This window comes from Giraffa tippelskirchi, chromosome 5 (assembly GCF_054371585.1).
Source record: "Giraffa tippelskirchi isolate mGirTip1 chromosome 5, T2T-mGirTip1v1.2.pri, whole genome shotgun sequence".
Classification (NCBI taxonomy): Eukaryota; Metazoa; Chordata; class Mammalia; order Artiodactyla; family Giraffidae; genus Giraffa; species Giraffa tippelskirchi.
The window spans coordinates 25,352,385-25,372,908 of NC_137279.1; the positions used below are offsets into that span (position 1 = coordinate 25,352,385).

At 37.1% G+C, this 20,524-nt stretch overlaps 1 protein-coding gene across 1 annotated transcript; it reads left to right on the top strand.

Moving 5' to 3' along the window:
- The first annotated feature begins 11,072 nt into the window (after window positions 1-11,072).
- Window positions 11,073-14,888, top strand: LOC145505079 (PRAME family member 8-like). The gene is made up of 4 exons (XM_081486788.1): window positions 11,073-11,155; window positions 11,884-12,203; window positions 12,626-13,201; window positions 13,994-14,888. The coding sequence occupies exons 2-4, from the start codon at window positions 11,917-11,919 to the stop codon at window positions 14,565-14,567; spliced, it is 1,437 nt and encodes a 478-aa protein (XP_081342914.1). The 5' UTR covers window positions 11,073-11,155; window positions 11,884-11,916; the 3' UTR covers window positions 14,568-14,888.
- The last annotated feature ends 5,636 nt before the right edge of the window (window positions 14,889-20,524 follow it).

A 20,524-nucleotide genomic window follows, 5' to 3' on the forward strand; every position in this document is an offset into this window, starting at 1 on the left:
TAAGGTTGAACTTCGTTCCCACCATTCCATGCTTGTCATGCGTGAGTAGTGGTCCTCATGGATATAATCTAGTTGTGGCCAGGCACCCAAATTCCCTTTAGTAAATTGCTAAAAGAGCAAAAACATTTAATGTGTATTTATTATTTCCATACCATGTTCCAGAATTATATCATTTTGAGTGGTTGGTCATATTGGAATAAATTGATAATTCCCATTACAATTCCAGTCCCTCCCTAACAGAAAGGTCAAAGATAGCTTGTCTGGATATCAAAATGTTCAAATATACAACAAATATATGTTATGTATTACATGTACCTCACAGTCAGCTCTCCCTAGCCTCAGCTCATCGTCCTCAGATTCAACCAACTACATATGATGCAGACTAAATTCACTGTTAAAAATATCCTCGTCTAAGTGACCCTGAGCAGTTCAACCATGGGCTGTTCAAGATTCACCAGTTATACAGACAGGTGAAGAGAGGCTGATATGATTACAGAGGCTGAACAGTCTCACTGTCTGCTGTCTGTTGCTTAGAGAACTAGGAAAGACGATGGTATAATTCAGACCTTAAGGTTGAAAATCAGGGGAAATGATGGTGTAGTTCTAAGTCAAGGCTAAAGGTCAGAGATCTAGGGCACCACTTGTGTATGTCCTGGAGTTTCAAGGTTCAGGAACCAGAAACTCCAGTATTCATGGCCAAGAAGAGAGAGGGGGAGAGCAATTGCCCTTGTTCCATTCAGGCCCCCAGAGGATAAGACGATGCCCTCCCACACTGGTGAGGGCTGATCTCTTGACTCAGTCTCCTGATTCCAATGCTAATCTTCTCTAGGAATTCCCTCGCAGATTTCCCCAGAATGAATGTTTGACCCGAGATCTGGGCATCTCATGTCACAGTGAAGTTGACACATGAATTTAATCCTCACAGTGCGTCTAAACAGAATGAAGCCAAATAAAGTTTCACTGCTAAGCATTCAGAGGCTGCAACTGTTTATTCTGTGGAGGAAGGGTATATAGGGCTGAAATATAGCTCTTAGGCAGATCTTTGTTTCTCCCACAATGAATAGAATGATGGACACACAGTTTATGAAATTTTTAGTAGGATCCAGTGAGATATTGCTTGCTGAGAGATTGGCTCTAGAGTTATTTAGAAAGATCTCCTTATCATGAAAGAACTCCATAACACTTTCCCCTCCCCACCCCCATCTTCTCCTTCCTAGTGAAGAGCATAAGTCTTTATCCCTCTATTGCTCACAACAGGGAGGAAAGCAAAACCCAGGGACTGAAATTGGACTCACATATTTCGCAGGGTCACCAATGAATCAGGGTTCACCTAGGCTGTTCCAGTAGCCAGTGCAGGGGGACTGGGTGTGGGAGGAAATAAGAGAGACTGGATTCATCTTCAGTGATAGACATTTTGAGTCTTAGCTCTCCTAGGCCACATGCTGGTAGATCAGGCCATAGGATAGAAATCAAGTTCCTAATCAGGACTGTATACTTTAGAATTTTTAATAACTCTTGCTATCCTGGAGCTTCCCTGGTGGGCCAGTGGGTACAACTCCACACTCCCAATGCAGGGGGCCTGAGTTCAATCACTGGTCAAGAAACTATATCCCATATCCTGCAACTAAGTGTTTACCTGCCACAACTAAATGATCCCTCAGGGGCGCAAGGGAGATCAAAGATCCTACATGCACGATTAAGACCCAGTGCAGTCAAATAATCAAAATAATAAATATTAAAAAAAAAATTAGGCTGTCCTATAAATGCCACTTGAGTTCAAGTACTTATACAGTGATGTAATCCTCCAATCCAGCAGATGTCGCCATTCCCTGCGGTGATTGCTAAGGAGCTGAGAATGAAAGAAGCAGCCATCTGCCATGTCTGCCACCCCCTAAGGTAAACAAGAAGACAGGATTTGGGCCCAGAGAGCTGAGGCGCACATGAAAGGAATGAATTCAGTGAGCCCAGAGGCTTGCATCTTCCCATACATACAAAACTAAATTTAACTTGATATCTGACTTTTCTTACCTCACAGTAATCTTTGATGTTCAGACTGCCTGCTCCCTTTGTTACAAACTTGTATATAGCCTGACTCTCCTTCCTGCCTCCTTGGAGCAGTTTTCTCAGAGTTTCTGAGATGCTGTCTCCCCGGCTTGGGTCCTAAACATTCCCACCAAATAAAATAACTCTCTGCTTTCAGGTGGTGACTAATGTTTTAGCTGACAGTTTCCATGTAACACCTAGAACTCAGGTGAGTGGGAACAGGACACTGTGGATTGGGAAAATGTCTTGGAAGAGCATGTAAAATGATAAGAAATGCACAACCTAAAATAGGACAAATGTTTTATTTGGTGAATTTACAGAAGATTATAGCCAGAAAGGTGGCTTCTCAGACAGATCTGAAGAACTATTCAAAAGTTATAAGGGGGGGCCAGAGTACATAAGGTCATCTGCTGAAAAAAAAAAAAATTCAGAAAACATCAAAAGATTGCTGCATATTATAAAAATGATACATCTCAAATTGATGATTTTCATGCTTTTTAAAATTATTTATTTTTATAATTTTATTTATTTATTTACTTTTGGGGGGGATGCTCTGCTGGGTCTTCCTTGCTGAGCACAGCCTTTCTCTTGTTCTGGTGAGCATGGGTTACTCTCTAGTTGAAGTGCATTGGTTTCTCATTTTGGTGGCTTCTCTCATTGCAGAGCGTGGGCTTCAGTAGTCACGGGTCCCAGGCTCTAGCTGAGTGCTCAGTGTTTGTGGGGCATGGGTTTAGTTGCTACACAGCATGTGAGATCTTCCTGGACCAAGGATCCAACCTGTATCCCTTGCACTAACAGGTGGATTCTTAACCACTGAACTTCCAGGGAAGTTCCTTCTCATGCTTTTTTATGTATGGAAAGAGTCTGGACTTATTGAAGTCATCCATATGGTATGCATCTTAACTACTTTAGGAAACCATCCTGTTTTCTCCTTCTTGAATTACCCTCAGGGCAGACTTTTTTTTTTTTAATTATTTTATTTTATTTTTTAATTAACTTTTTAAACAGTTCTGGCTTTTAGCAATTTATTATTTTTTTTAATTATTTATTTATTTGACTGCACCAGGTATTCGTTGAAGCATATGGGATCTAGTTCCCTGACCAGGGATTGAACCCAGGGCCCCTGCATTGGGAGCACAGAGTCTTAGCCACTGGACCACCAGGGAAGTCCCAGGGCAGACTATCTAGAGGGAAGGGGAACTGCAGTGGATAATGGCCTTTTTGCTGCAACATCTTTTGTTTACTGAAATGGCAAGTGAAATACTTATCCCCAAGGAAAAGCTTAAGAGAAGATCGGAAGTGGAACTGAGTTGTTGTTCAGTCAATCAGTTGTGACTGACTCTGTGACCCCATGGACTGCAGCGCACCAGCCTTCCCTGTCCTTCACTATCTCCCAGAGTGTGCTCAAACTCATGTCCATTGAGTTGGTGATGCCATCCAACCATCTCATCCTCTGTCACTCCCTTCTCCTCCTGCCCTCGATCCTTCCCAACATCAGGGTCTTTTCCCATGAGTTGGCTCTTCCCATCAGGTGGTCAAAATATTGAAGCTTCCGTTTCAGCATCAGTCGTTCCAATGAATATTTACGACTGATTTCCTTTGGATTGACTGGTTTGATCTCCTTGCCATCAAAGGGACTCTCAAGGGTCTTCTCCAACACCACAGTTTCAAAGCATCAATTCTTTGGCACTCAGCCTTCTTTTGTGGTCCAACTCTCACATCTGTACATAACTACCGGAAAACCATAGCCTGCCTATATGGAGCTTTGTCAGCAAGGTGTGCTTTTTAATACACTGTCTAGTTTCTTGATAGCTTTTCTTCCAAGGAACAAGCCTCTTTTAATTTCATGACTGCAATCACCATCCACAATGATTTTGGAGCCCAGGAAAATAAAACCCGTCACTATTTCCATTTTTTCCGCAACTATTTGCCATGAAGTGATGGGACATAATGCCATAATTTCAGTTTTTTAAATGTATTTTATGCCAGCCTTGCCACTCTCTTCTGTCACCTTCATCAAGAGGCTCTTTAGTTCCTCTACACTTTCTGCCATTCGGGTGGTATAATCTGCATATCTGAAGTTATTGTTATTTCTCCCAGCAATCTTGATTCCATCTTGACCTTCAACCAGCCCGAAATTTCCCATGATGTACTCTGCATGTAGATTAAACAAGCAGGACGTCAGTATATAGCCTTGACGTACTCCTTTCACAAATTTGAACCATTCTGTTGTTCCGTGTCTAGTTCTAAATGTTGCTTCTTGACCTGCATACAGATTTCTGAGGAGGCAGGGTGGGTGGTCTGGTATTCCCACTTCTTTAAGAATTTTCCACAGTTTGCTGTGATCCACACAATCAAAGTCTTCCTCGTAGTCAATGAAGCATAAGATTTTTTTTTTTTTAATTCTCTTGATTTTTCTATGAACCATTGTTTGTTGGCAATTTTATGTCTGGTTCCTCTGCCTTTTCTAAATCCAGCTTGTACAACTGCAAGTTCATGGTACATGTACTGTCGAAGCCTAGCTTGACAGATTTTTGAGAACTAGCTTGCTAACATGTGAAATGAGTGCGATTGCACAATAGTTTGAACATTCTTTGGCACTGCCTTTCATTGGGATTGGAATGAAAACGGATGTTTTCCAATCCTGTTGCCACTGCTGAGTTTTCCAAATTAGCTGGCATATTGAGTGCAGCACTTTAACAGCATCATCTTTAAAATTCTAAATAATTCTATATAATTTATATATGAGATAACATATCATATAATATATGTAATAATATATACATATATTATATATATTGTATAATATATATTATATAATCTACATAATATATGTATAATTATATATATTATTATATTGTATAATTATCTATAATATATATTACAGATAATATGAATTATATAACATTTTAAATAATATATATAATATATAACAATAAGATAATATTACAATAATATATATTATATATTATACACAATGTATAATATAAATATATATCATGTATTTAATATATATGATATCATTATACCTTATATATTGTTATATATAAAATAATATATTAATTAATATAATTAATTAATATATAATTATATAATTAACATATAATATGTATAATAGTATATATTATACTATATAATATATATTATACTATATAATATACATTATACTATTTATTATTATAATATATGCATAGATAATATATAATACTATATATTATAATATATACTATAATAATATATATAATATAATATATTATATTATATATAATGTATATCATATGTAATACTATATATTATATATAATATATATTATATATATTATAATATATAATATTATAATAGTATATATATAATTATATGTTATACTATTATAATATTATATATATTTTATATATTAATATATATTATATAATATATATATTATACATTATATAATATATAATATAATAAAATAAAATATAATATAATCTATATTATATATAATATCACATATTATATATTACGTATATTATATTATATATAATACATATATTATATATTATATATATATATTATATTATATATAATACATATATTATATAATATATAATATACATATTATATTATATATAATACATATATTATATTATATATAATACATATATTATATTTATATATAATACATGTATTATATTATATATAATACATATATTATATTAAATATAATATATGTATTATATTATATATAATACATATATTATATTATTATAATATTATATGTATTATATATTATAATATTATTATAATATAATTTAATTATAATATATATTATATTATAGTAATATTATATTACATATATTATATATCTAATATATAACATAGTATATAATATATATTATATAATATATATTATATATTATAATATTATTATAATATTATTATAATTATATTATAATAATATTATAATATATAATACTGTATAATATTATATATAATATTCATTATATATATCTTATAATATTACAATATATAATATTATAATATATATAATATAATATAATATTATATTATATATAATATTATATATAATATACAGTGTATATATTATAATATATATAATATCATATATATTATAATTATTATATAATATATATGATATATAAAATATATAATATTATATAATATTATAAAATATATATAACATATAATATATATGATATTATATAATATATAATTATATATAATTATATATATAATACTATATATAATTATATACATAATTATATATAGTATTATATATTGTAATATTAGTATAAAATATTATATATATTATATATGTTATATATTATATATAATATTATATATAATATATAATATGTATAATATTATATATGTGTTATATATAATATATATTATATATAATACATATAAGATTATATGATACATATATAATATATAATATCTATTACATATTATATAACATATATAATTATATATAGTCTTATGCATTTTAATATTTCCATAGAATATTATATATATTATATATTATATAATATATATAGAATATTATATATATAATATATCAGTTATATATAAAATATTATATATATTATATATAATAGGGTATATATAATATAATATTATATATAATATTATATATAATTTATATATAATATAATTTATATATAATTTATATATAATATTGTATATAATATATAATACATATGATATAATATATATCATATGTATTATATAATATTATATATATAATATTGTATAATATATAATACATATTATATATATTATATTATATTACATAATATATATTATATTATATATAATATATAATATATAAAGTATGTATAACATATATAATATTATAATATATAATCAATAATATAATAATTAATTAATAATATAACAATTAATATATATCATAATAATTAATAATATATGATATAATAATTAATGATTAATAATATGATATAATATATATTATATATAATATATTATATTATATATATTATATGATATATAATATTATGTAATATATATAATTATATATAGTATTATATGTTATAATATTACTATATAATATTGTATATATAATATATAATATATATAATATATTATCCAACCGTGGTCTCCTATATTAATATCATATATATAATTTATATATAATATTATTTATAGTGTATATGATATATTATATATATCATATTATATAAAATATATAATAATATAATATATATTAGATTATAATATATATAATATTATATATAATATTATATAATATTATATTATAATATATCTATTATATAATATATATTATTTATATTATGTAATATATATCATATATATCATATATTATATATGTTATATATATTATAATATATATCATATAATATATAATATATTTTAGTATATATTATATATTATATATTTTATATATAATACATAATATTATAAATTATATATTATAATATATAATATTCTATATATACTATATATAATATATGGTATATTTTATTATCTTATATATAAATTATATAGAAATATAATTTATATATAATATATATAATATATAATATATATAGTGTATATAATATTATATATTATATATATAATATATACTATATATAATATATAATACTATATAATATATAATTATATTATATAGTATTATATATAATATATTTTATTATCTTATATACAAATTATATAGAAATATAGTTTATATATAAGATATATAATATATAATATTATAAATTATATATTATATATATTATATATAACATATTTATATATAATATAATATATATTATATAATGTATATGATATAAATATATATATTATACTAATCATATAATATAATAAATTATATATAATTTGATAATATTATATATAATTATTTAATTATATATTATATATAAATATATTATATAATTATATATATAATATATATTATGTTATATATATAATATATATATAACAAGTATATAATATATTATGATAATATATATAATATATTATATATAATATATATTGTTGATATACCTGCTGAGAGGATTCTTTACCAGTTGAGCCACAAGGGAAGCCAAAGAATGCTGGGAGTATGTAGCCTATCACTTCTCCAGCTAATCTTCCTGACCCAGGAATCCAACCATGGTCTCCTGCTTGCAAACAGCATCTTTACCAACTGAGGTATATGTTCTTTACCTATATATGTATATAAAACCATCTTCCTTTTTCATTCTTCTGTAGATGAATATCTCGGCTGTTTTCATTCTTGGCTATTGTAAATACTACTATGAACATAAGGGTGCGTGTATCTTTTTGAATAATAGATTTTTTCTGGATATTTGCCCAGCAGTGTGATTGCTAGACCATATAGCAACTCTGTTTTCAGTTTTGGAGGAAACTCCATATTTTTTTCATAATGGCTGCACCAATTTACATCCCACCAACAGTGTAAGAGGCGACCCTTTTCATCACATAGACACTAGCATTATTAAGCAGATTTAAATTTCTTTTGATTTATTACTTGACTGGAGATACTGACTACAAGGGTATGAAAGGTGAGCCTTTAGAACAAGGCTCCTTTTGGATCTCACAGAAGCTGTGATCCCATAGAAACATTCCCAGCTTAGACCTCTCAATTTCCAAATTTCCACGAACATCACATAAAATCTCTCTGACTGTGATTTCCAACATTTAGGTTTCCTGGCAACTTGGGGGTGGGGTGGGGTGGGGTGGTGGGTATTCTGATCCTGTCAACTACTTATTCTGTTCACAGAAATGGGCAGTTTCTTCTACTTGGCAGTGACTTTGAATCAACAGCTTACACATAGGGAAAATATGAGTGAAGTTCAGATTTTCTCTTAAGGTTATCTGAAAGAATGAATAAAAAGTGCCTGCATGGTTGTTCACCCGGTTTCTGTTCAATAACAGAGATGTTCATGCTTATTGTTGTTACTAATCTCAATCTAATTGCAGGTTATTAATAAAAGGGATTGATGGCATGGGATTTAAATGTCACTTGAGTACAATCCAATTTAATCCTATTTTATGTAAAGGCCATTTATATACATGAGAAAAATATGGTGGAAACTAAAGTGACCAAGACTGAGAACTACCTGCAGAGTGTCTTCACCTTGGTGGCCACAGGTGTATAAGAATAATTTTGGCATCAAATAACTGGGTGAGTGAGAGGCATGGACAATTCTTAAAGATGGAGAAAGGGGCTCCCTTTATGTGTGGCCATAGACTTCAAAGAAATCCTTGTATGATGCAGCCCAAAGTGGGAATCATACCTGAATGTGGTAGAACATTAAACACCAATAAGTGTTTCCATATTTAGTGCAGAAAAGGTGTTGGAATTTATGACAAGAAAAGCAGAATTTTATTTCTGTGGCTAATGGTGTGTCACTTTGATCAGAATTTGTGTTGAACACAGCTAGTTATGAGTAAAACAGTAATGATCTAAATGCACTAGGAAAAGTGCCAATGAAATTATGGTTTGTTTGGCTTCTACTCCAGTATTCTTGCCTGGAGAATTCCATGGATAGAGGAGCCTGGTGGGCTACAGTCCATGGGGTTGCAAAGAGTTGGACAATGACTAAAGTGACTTAGCACACAACCGCAAGCACCCCTGAAAAATGGCTGGGGAATTTGCCATCTGAAAATTGTCCTCAGTGAGAAAAATAAATAAATAAACAAACCTCAGCTGGTAGCACTTGCCCCTGGATGACAGGGTTATTTGGAGCTGAACAAGGTTTATTTCTTCTCTGGCTCCAAGTTCCCAAAGAACCCAGAGTGCCCACCTTCACTGCCTCTGAGTCTGGGAAATATCTGATTCCAGTACTCACAACCCTTCCTCTTCTCACATCTTAGATTTAATCTTTTCTTGCAGTTGGTTGTTCTGATCTGAACTTTTCCGGGGGGAAAAAATGCTGTCTAAGATGACAGTGTCTCCTCCGAGCACTCTCTTTTACTATATTTCTTCAGTTTATTTTATTTATTTATTTTTATTGCCCTGGGTCATCATTGCTGTGGGGGCTTTTCTCTACTTGTATCAAGAGGGGGCTACTTTCTAGTTGCTGTGCATGGGCTTCTCATTGCGGTAGCTTCTCTTGTTGTGGAGCACAGGCTTAACAGTTGTGGTGCATGGACTTAGTTGCCCTGTGTCATATGATATGTTCCCCAACCAGGGATCAAACCTGTGTCTCCTGCATTGGCAGTCAGATGCTTTACCACTGAGCCACAGGGAAGCCCTCTTTTACTATTTTAATGTCACCCAGAGCAATGTCTTTAAATTTCCCTGTTTCAAAAAAAAAAAAAAAGAAAGAAAGAAAGAAAAAATAAACCTCTATTTGACATTACTGCTATCATTCATGTTGTCCCTTTAGGAATGCCCAGCTGCAAACTGTCCAGAACACCTCGTATTCTCACTGAGATTCCAGTCTGTCCACCTTCAGAGAAGGCTTGACTTAAGGCTGGAAAAACCACCACATCCCCAAAGCTCTTCCCTGGCTTCCTGAGTAGGCACACAACCTCCTGTGTTTCCTACATAACTTGTCAGTGAAAAGCTGATGTAGGGATGAGTGTATTTTGTTTTCTTTTATAACACACCACTGTTTTCATGAGACTGCTTTAATCATGGACATATTGCTAATGTTGATTTGACCAAAGTTCCCCAAACAATGATTCTGTCAACTATTTTTCTTGTTCAGTGGCGGGAACCAATAATCCCTTTCCTGCCTGACCCTCAAGAATATAACTGTTGATATTGGTAGAATTCAGTCAGTATTAGGGAAGTGAATTTGTGAATAGGTCCTGGATCACCCAGCCACACCATCATTCTTTTTGTTTCCTGACTGTGTATATATTTCAATCAACTACTCTAGAGAAATATGATAATCCAATCAGGATCAATCCAATAGGTCCTCTATAGTTAAATCAGATGTCTCTTTCTGATTGGATTAGCAGAGGGATAGAGGAATTATGGGACAAGAAAGGTGTATAAAAGTCTGAAGCAAAGGAGAACTAATGCAGAATCTTCCTGCTCAGGAGACACCAGCTGAGTTCTCCACAGCGTCTGAGATCTGAGCACCCTGCCAGCCACATCAGACCAGTAAGTTACCTCCATCATATAAGCATAACCCTTCCTTCCCCATGGTTAGCTAATCTTGAAGAGTGACTTGTAGTTCTGGATGGCAGGGAGAGTTTTCAAAAAATCATTTCTTTCTGATGAACCCATTTCAGGTTTTAGTTTTGCCTCTCAGTGAAGTTTTGCCTGAATCTCAAAGCATTTTGATTAGTGCTTTAGCTGGTATCCTTTTTTAATGTCTTTACCCACCAGATATTTAAACTGTCTGTTTGGAGTTTTGTTTCATGAAATTTCAAATACATATTTTTTACACAAATGGCATTTATGTTAAGGGTAACAGGATGGAGGCTGTGTGGGTCTACATGACCTTCCTCTTTCCATAGACTTAGGGGTGCAAGTGATGGTCTGACATATTCCGCTCATAAGGACTGGAGTGAGCTTTCAGGCTCCTGGCTTCACACTTCCAGGTGGGACATGAATTAAGCAAAGCATTGGATTGAATTGAAATGGCTAGTGGTTGCCTTTCCTCCTCATTGGTCTTGTGAGAAGTTTGTTCTGAATCGAATAGGGAAAGAGTCATGACTTTGTGCCTGTTGAGGCCTGAATGTCATATGATCTAACTGAGGCACTTCCACCCCTGCCAGAGCTGAGACCTCAGTCCTGAGTAGATTTCAGGACTTCTCTGAAGGGCTGGGAGATTGTCTTAGATGTGTTCCTCTTTGGCTTGACAAGGATGCTTTGTTCCTTAGCAGTTTCCAGAGGATTCCTTTTGAAGCAGAGTCAGGATGAGTGTCCCGACCCCACCCAGACTCTTGGACCTGGCTGGAATGCACCTGATCAGGGAAGATGCCTTGGTCTGTTCTGCTCTGGAGTTTCTGCCCACAGAGCTTTTCCCACCCCTCTTCATGGACGCCTTCCAAGGGAGACACATCAAGACCCTAAAGGCCATGGTGCAAGCCTGGCCCTTTGTCTGCCTGCCTCTGGGGGGCCTCATTGACCTGCCTCATGTGGGACCACTACAAGCGGTGCTGGAAGCACTTGATGTCCTCCTTGCCCAGACGGTTCGTTCCAGGTGAGTCAGATCCAGGTAGCTTGATAGGGTTCTGGGCATCCTGGAAGAGACATCTGGGGTGGGCTAAGTGGATGGCCAGTGGATGGGCCAGAGGGTTCTGAGGATGGCAGTGAAGAAGCTCAGAGGCCTTGGCTCACTATGGAAAATACTTTACTGATGTGTAAATGTGCCTACAATGCAAGGGGGATTGAAAGAACATGTCCCATCTCCTTCCTATGATGCTTAATCCCATTAGTAGTGGAGAAACAGAAAGGAGAAGAGGAGAAAGGGAGTTAGAGGAAAGAGGCAGAAGAGAGCAAGGCAGCAGGTGATGAGATATGTGAAATAAAAGCACAGGTGGGCAGTCATTTGTCAAATTCTGAGACTGTGGTTGCATTCTGTGTGGATTTTAATGCATCCCTGTTAATCTCCTGTCCTCATAGGAGGTGCAAACTGCGGGTGCTAGATTTGAGGAATACTGGCCAGAGCTTCTGGAGCATGTGGTCTGGAGCCAGCACCCATTGGTTCTCAAGCTTAGGAATGGCACCAGTGGCTGAGCAGAGCTCAAGGACCCACCAGCCCTTGGCTCCCCTGAAGATGTACATAGAGCTTTGCCTGAAGAAAAGGACCCTGGATAACTTCCTCACCTACCTCCTCAGGTGGGTGGAGCAGAGAAAAGCTTCCATACACCTCTGCTGTAAGAAGCTGACCATCTCTGCAATGCCCGTGGGAAACGCCATGAAGGTCCTGAATATGGTGCAGCTGGACTGCATCCAGGAGGTGCAAGTCAGTTGGATTTGGCATCTGTCCACCCTGGCCACGTTTGCTCCTCTCCTGGGTCAGATGAGCAACATGCAGCGACTCCTTCTCTCCCGCATTCACATGTCTGCCCTTCAGCAGCAGGAGCAGCAGGAGCAAGTTGTCCAATTTACCTCTCAGTTTCTCAGGCTGCACCATCTCCAGGATCTCTATCTAGACTCTCCCTCCTTCCTTGAAGGCTGCCTGGACCAGATGCTCAGGTGAATGTGGAACACTGGCTGGGTAACAGTGAGCACATCACTGGCATGTGAAGCACACAGCGTCCTTAGCTGCTCTATCCTGAGCTGTGGCATCACTTCACCACTGAAATCAAGGTAGAAAAACAAACACAGACACCGTACTAGAAAGCTGGTATGGTGTGGCTTGGACCCAGTGAGGGTAGATTCTTTCTTAGGAAGGGAAATCTATGTAACATGACTTAGGAAAATAGGTAAGTGAAAGGAGCATCAAAGAAGGGAAACCATCTCTAAACAGAGCAATTTTAACGAGATGGTCTGGGGAATTACCTGCCAATCCAGTGGTTAGAATTCTGCTCTTTCAGGGCTGAATGTCCAGGTTTGATCCCTGGTGGGAAAAGTAAGATTGCACAAGCCACACATGTGATATGGCCAGAAAAAAAAAAAAGGAAAAGAATGTGAGGGACAGAGAGAGACAGAGACAGAAAGAAAAACTTTGTGCTCTCCAGGTTTCTGAACACAGTGAACTTGTCTCAAATAACCAGTCCTTAAATGTTGCCTTTCCCAGATAAGTTAGTTAATATTTAAGAAATGCATGATTCTGAGACAATAGTAGTGGAGTATGACCAGAGAACATACAAACCACAGGTGGTTTGCAGGTGATGCAGAGATGAAATGTCAGGTTAAAAAGGAGACTCATCATTCTGAGTACTGACCTTCAGGAGACAGTTAGTAGGACCTCGTCTTTGGGCCAATCACCTGTCCAAAACAGCTGCCCTTGGGTTTCTCAGACTTAATCACTTTTTTTCTCCCCAGATGCCTAATGACCCCCTTGGACCACCTGGCAATAACTAACTGCCGGCTTACAGAATCAGACCTGACCCATCTGTCCCAGTGCCCGAACATCCATCAGCTCAAAGGCCTGGATCTGAGTGGGGTCACCATGACTGACTTTAGTCCTGAGATCCTCCATGCTCTTCTGGAGCAAGTTGCAGCTACCCTCCAGGAACTGAACTTAGAGCAGTGTAGGATCACAGAGTCCCAACTTGAGTCCATCCTGCCTGTCCTGAGCTGCTGTTCCCAGCTCAGGACCTTCAGTCTGTGTGGGAATGTCCTCTCTATGGCCATCATGGAGAAGCTGCTGAATCACACCACTGGGCTGAGCAACTTAAGTGACGAGTTTTACCCTGCCCCTCAGGAGAGTTATAGCCTTCATGGAGTCCTCCACCTGGGCCGACTGGCCCAGCTTCGGGATAAACTCATTGAGATTATGTGGGATTTAGGACGTCCAAGGGCCATCTGGCTTAGCTCCAGCCCATGTCCTCGCTGGAGCAATAAGACATTCTATCCTGAGGAGCCCTTTCTATGCCACTGTTACATGTCTGCCTAGTTGGATGCACCTGCCAAAGCTTTCTTCGGGCACTTGGAAACTAAAATATGGGGAATAGATGTATCATAAAAGGAAAACTGATCTGTGGTTTCAGACGTTAGCTCAGTATGAATGGGAAAAGGAAAGATGATACAGTGGAGATGCAGGATTGTAAGGAGAAATGTAGACTCTGAGAGGTGTTGGGACTTTCAGAGACTTGGGTTTATAGCATCACAAAAATGAATCTAATTTTCTGGATGGAAATCTTGTATGCATATGTGGCATTATCCTTGAGTGGGGATTGTAAATAAATGGTCACAAATAAAGAAACCTTTGTACTTATATCTGGTGCCCTTCCTGATATATTATCGTGTTTTGTCCGTTTTCACCTCCAGTTACTCACGAAAGAAAATGCACAGAATTTGTATGATCAGAAACCCCACTATCCTCACTAGTTCTCTATTCTGTCACGAATATGTTACCTCCTTATTTACTTCTGTGGCTGTTCACTCGGTTACTGCACACAAGGGCAACACACTCAGTGGCCAATGAATCACTGGAGTGAAGAACTCTAGACAGGGTACTCACTGCTGACTCAGGCCATGACCCTTGATGTGAGCTGTCCTTATGGTTCTCCTGGTGGGCCCGTAGGGCTCAGTTCCTGGCCTTTCTGTGCTGGGAAAGGGCTTCACTACACAAGTCAAGACCCTCCATTCTGGGAGACGTCATCCACATCGCAGATGAACCAGAGGCCCTGTCCTCACCAATCCATGCCTGTCATGCATGTGTAGTTGTCCTCCTTGAATTAAAGTAGTTGTGACCATCAAAGATACACAGTTTTCTTTGCTGTTGTTTAGTCGCTAAGTCACACCCAACTGTTTGTGACCCCATGGACTGTAGTCCACCAGGCTCCACTGGGATTCCCCAGGCAAGAATATGGAGTGAGTTGCCATGTCCTTTTCCAGGGGATCTTCCTGACCCAGGAATTGAACCCACATCTCCTGCATTAGTGGGAGGATTCTTTACCACTGAGTCATCAACAATAAAATCATGCAGGCATATAACATGGTTTTACTATTTCTAAACCACATTAAGAGAGTGCATTCTTTTGTGGGAGTAGGTCATGTCATCAAGAGATTGACATTCCTGTAACACCTACTACCTCTTCCTATCTGGGAAGACTAGTAACGTGTTTTATCAACATATCAGCCTGCTCTCCAAAATAATTCTTATATACATCTTATAACTCATAGTCAATTCTCTCTGTCCTCGGTTCCACATCCTCAGATTTAATCACCTGCAGGTGGGATAGTGTTACATTTACTGTAGAAAAATGTCCATGAGTAAGAGGATCTGAGCAGTTCAAAGGCAGGTTGATCAAGAGTGATCTGTATATGCAGATATGTATTAGAAGGGATTGTTGTGGGAATGGGTTCAAAGGGGCTACAGAGATGGAGAAGTCCCATGGTCTACTCTAAGTGAGAAAACCAGCAAATCCAGTTTTATATTTCAGGCCATTAGTTAGGGCTGAAAACTGGGGGAGCTAGTGATGTAACTCCAAGTGTGAAGCTAAAGGCCTGAGAACCAGGGAAACACTTGTGTAAGTCCTGGAGTTTCAAGTCTCAAGATCCAGAAGCTGCTATGTTCATGGACAAGAAGAGGGAGAGAAGATGGTATCTTGTTCCATTCAGGCCCTCAGGAATTGGATGAAGCCCAGCCACATTGGTGAGGGCACATTTCTTCACTCACTTGATGGGTTTAAATGCTACTCTCTTCCTGAAACACCATCTCAGAAACACCCACCCTTAAGGTCACATAAATGTAACCAACACAAAGACCATAAAAAAAGGGCACCCAAATAAAAGCCCCTGCTGAGGATTCAAGGGCTTGTATTGTTGGCTCTGGGGATGGTGTGGATATTGGACTGAGGGATCTTAGGCAAGAGGCTCTGCTTTCCATAAAATGGAAGTAATAATGCTCCCACAGTGTATGGGGTTCCTGTCAATCAATGAGATGAAACATGTTGAGGCCTTGGTACTGGAGCTGGCACACAGTAGGAGCTCAATAAATGAGTCATTTCCTTCTTTTCCCTTTCTAGCAGACACCCCAAGGATTCTTCATTCCTCAAGCCTACTCTACATTTCTATAACAGAAAGAAAGAAGGAGGGTTCAGCATTTACCTGAGGCCTTGAGTAAATCAGAATTCCCCTAAGCTGCCCTAATAGCCAGCACAGGGAGGGTCAGGAGGATCTCCTAGGAAAGAGTTCATTCCTCTCTAGTGATACACATTTTGAGCTTCAGGACTCCTAGGCCACCTGCTGGGAGATCAGACCAGGTGACATGAACTAATGTTGCAAGCAGGTCTGCCGGGATCAGCATCCTATAAACATCTGCTGTAATGTAAATGCTCATTTAATATAAATATTTGTGATGTGATTGATATAAATATAGAAGATAAACATTGTCTTTTAAAATTATGAAGAAAATTTAGTACTTTGAAAGAATGCATGTGGATATTTTTAAAAAGTGTTTAACTTGATTTGGAGTCAAAGGAAAAATACCTTTAAAACTGATTTTGAAGATCATTCAAACTAATAATTTCTTCTTAAAAATATTTAGAATAAGAAAACTTCAGAACTGGATTACAATTGTAAATTTTAAAGTAGACTTTTTACTGAAGAGCAGTTTTGTGTTCAGAGTAAAATAGAGGATACGGTACAGAGCATTTCCACTTAAATCCTTCTCCCTCCACATGCATAGACCCCCAGCTATCAACATTCTCCATTTGATTTGATTAGTATATTTGTTATAATTGATGAACCTACATTGACATAACATCGTCACCCAAAGTAGAGAGTTTACACGGAGGTTCCCCCTTAATGTTGTATGTTCTCTGACTTCTGCCAAGTATATAATAACACTCAGAATCACACAAAGTATTTGCTTTGCCTATTTATGCCTCCTCCATCTCAGTCTCTGGAAAAAAATCTGATTATCTCACTCTTCTGTGATTTTGCCTTTTGCATAAATGTCCTGTAGTTGGACTCACTTTATGTAGGCTTCTCAGATTGATTCTTTCACTTAGTAATAGACATTGTGATTTCCTCCATGATTTTTCATGGTTTGACACCATTTCATTGTCAGTATACATCACAGTTCATTGGCTTGTTCACCTATTAAAGGACATCTTGGTTCCTTTCAAGTTCTGGCAAAGATGAATAAAGCTGCTATAAGCTTCCATGTGCATGTGTTTGCCTGGAAAGAATGTTTCAACTCATCTGAATGGAGCAAAATTGCTGTATTGTAAGATACTAATACGTATTAAAATTATTCTTTTTTCTTAACGAACTCCCAAGTTAGACAGATATTGTCCAATAAATGGTAGGGAACCGTGTTCCTATGGCCCATAACTGATCACGGAGAAAGGCAAGGCAGTAAATGGTTATAAATGCATGTTCCCTGGAATACTTTACAGCATCAGACTTTACTTCCATCACCAGTCACATCCACAACTGGGTGTTGTTTTCACTTTGGCTCCATCTCTTCTTTCTTTCTGGAGTTATTTCCCCACTCTTCTCCAGTAGCATATTAGGCACCTACCGATCTCGGGATTTCATCTTTCAGTGTCCTATCTTTTTGCCTTTTCATACTGTTCTTGGGGTTCTCAAGGCAAGAATACTGAAGTTGTTTGCCATTCCCTTGTCCAGTGGACCACGTTTTTTCAGAACTCTCCACTATGACCTGTTTGTCTTGGGTGACCCTACACTGCATGGCTCATAGTTTCACTGAGTTAGACAAAGCTGTGGTCTTTGTGATCAGTTTGATTAGTTTTCTGTGATTGTGGTTTCCATTCTGTCTGTCCTCTGATAAGGATAAGAGGCTTATGGAAGCTCAGTGTCCCTGACCCTGCAGCAGGCCACCGCCAACCCACGCCTCCACTGGAGACTCCTGGACATTCACAGACAAGTCTGGATCAGCCAACTTGGGGAAAATCAATGCTAGCCAGCTGCTGATAACAGAAATATAAACATACAGAAGAAATAACTTTTCTGGTCAATATATATGTCCATGAAAAAGGCTTATGAACAAAAACCCCATTTGTTTTCCATGTCTTTCTTAATTTTCCCAAACAATAAGAAAAAAAAAATTCTAATACTACAGATAGAATAAGCAACTCCCCTGAACTTCCTCCTCATAAGTGTGTGTACAAATACATACATATATGTATATATATATATATATATTATATATATGCTGCTGCTGCTAAGTCGCTTCAGTCGTGTCCGACTCTGTGCGACCCCACAGATGGCAGCCCACCAGGCTCTGCCGTTCCTGGGATTCTCCAGGCAAGAACACTGGAGTGGGTTGCCATTTCCTTCTCCAACGCATGAAAGTGAAAAGTGAAAGTGAAGTCACTCAGTCATGTCCAACTCTGTGCAACCCCACAGACGGCAGCCTACCAGGCTCTGCCGTCCCTGGGATTCTCCAGGCAAGAACACTGGAGTGGGTTGCCATTTCCTTCTCCAATGCATGAAAGTGAAAAGTGAAAGTGAAGTCGCTCAGTCGTGTCCAACTCTTCGAGACCCCCTGGACTACAGCCTACCAGGCTCCTCCGTCCATGGGAGTTTCCAGGCAAGAGTACTGGAGTAGGGTGCCATAGGGTGGCCAAATATATCCCCAACACTATGTTTTAAATAATATTTGTGGTCAGAGGCAAAAATTATTTTTTAATATTACAATTTACTCTCCAATGTCCCTTAGGGGAAAAATATTTAAAGAAAAATGTAGCAACCCTGAACTCACCTTTCTAAAGGGCATCACTCAGCATTAATTCAAAAGCAGTTCACTGATGTGAGGGCTCGTGCCTTCCAGGTTTCCCTGCTCAGCAGCCATCCTTCACACACCCCCAACCTGGCCCTGGAGGTTGTGGGGTTCCTGTTTCATGTAGGAAGATGCCAAGCAATTTGACCTGAGGCTGGGGTATTATATCAAGAAAAGAAGAATACGGTTCTTCCACAACTGCAGTGGGCAGTGGATAGACCCCTAGGTGTAAGTTGAGGTCTTGGGTTTCAGGAACCATGTGTATCCACGCTTATTTCTCCAGTAGCTGTGGAACTCCAAATTAAGGATTAACAAAACTCAGCATAAAAGCCAGACTCAGGAGTAACCCAGGGCACCTAGTGTGTCACAAGAACCTCAAAAACAATTAATTTTTCCAAAAAGAATTTGAGGCCCAGGGCATACAATGAGCTGTCAGAAAGTTAATGGGAGCTCCCAGTGAGCTGCAAAGGGCTGTAGGTCAACAGGGCTTAGCCTTCCAATTCAGGCATGAATTCTCCGAGCATCCCTACTCATACAATCACCAACAGGACCCCGAAGTTTTCCAAGGAAAAATGAAAAGTCACTGGATGGGGAAATCTAATTAAGATTTTCTTTCACCGCTGCTCCCTGAAGTCAGTGCCAATCAGAGAAACCCTGAACCTAAGCCATATAGGTGCCTGCATGCTCAGTCGAGTCCGACTCTTTCCACTCAAAGGACTGTAGCCCAACACATTCCTCTGTCCATGGAAATTTCTCAGGCAAGAATACTGGAGTGAGTTGCTGTTTCATACTTCAGGGTGTGTTCACAACCCAGGGATCCAACCCCCACCTCTTGAGTCTCCTGTATTGCAGGCAGGTTCTTTACCACTGCGCCACCTGGGAGCCTAAGCCATAGCCAACTATAAATAATTGTCTAGTGGGCTACCAGAGGACAGCCTTGTTCCAGCCAGTGGGCTGAATTTGGCTCCCAGGGTTTTCTCTTAAGTTGCTACTCTAAGTCACTTCAGTCGTGTCCGACTCTGTGCGACCCCATAGACGGCAGCCCACCAGACTCCGCCGTCCCTGGGATTCTCCAGGCAAGAACACTGGAGTGGGTTGCCATTTCCTTCTCCGATGCATGAAAGTGAAAAGTGAAAGTGAAGTCACTCAGTCGTGTC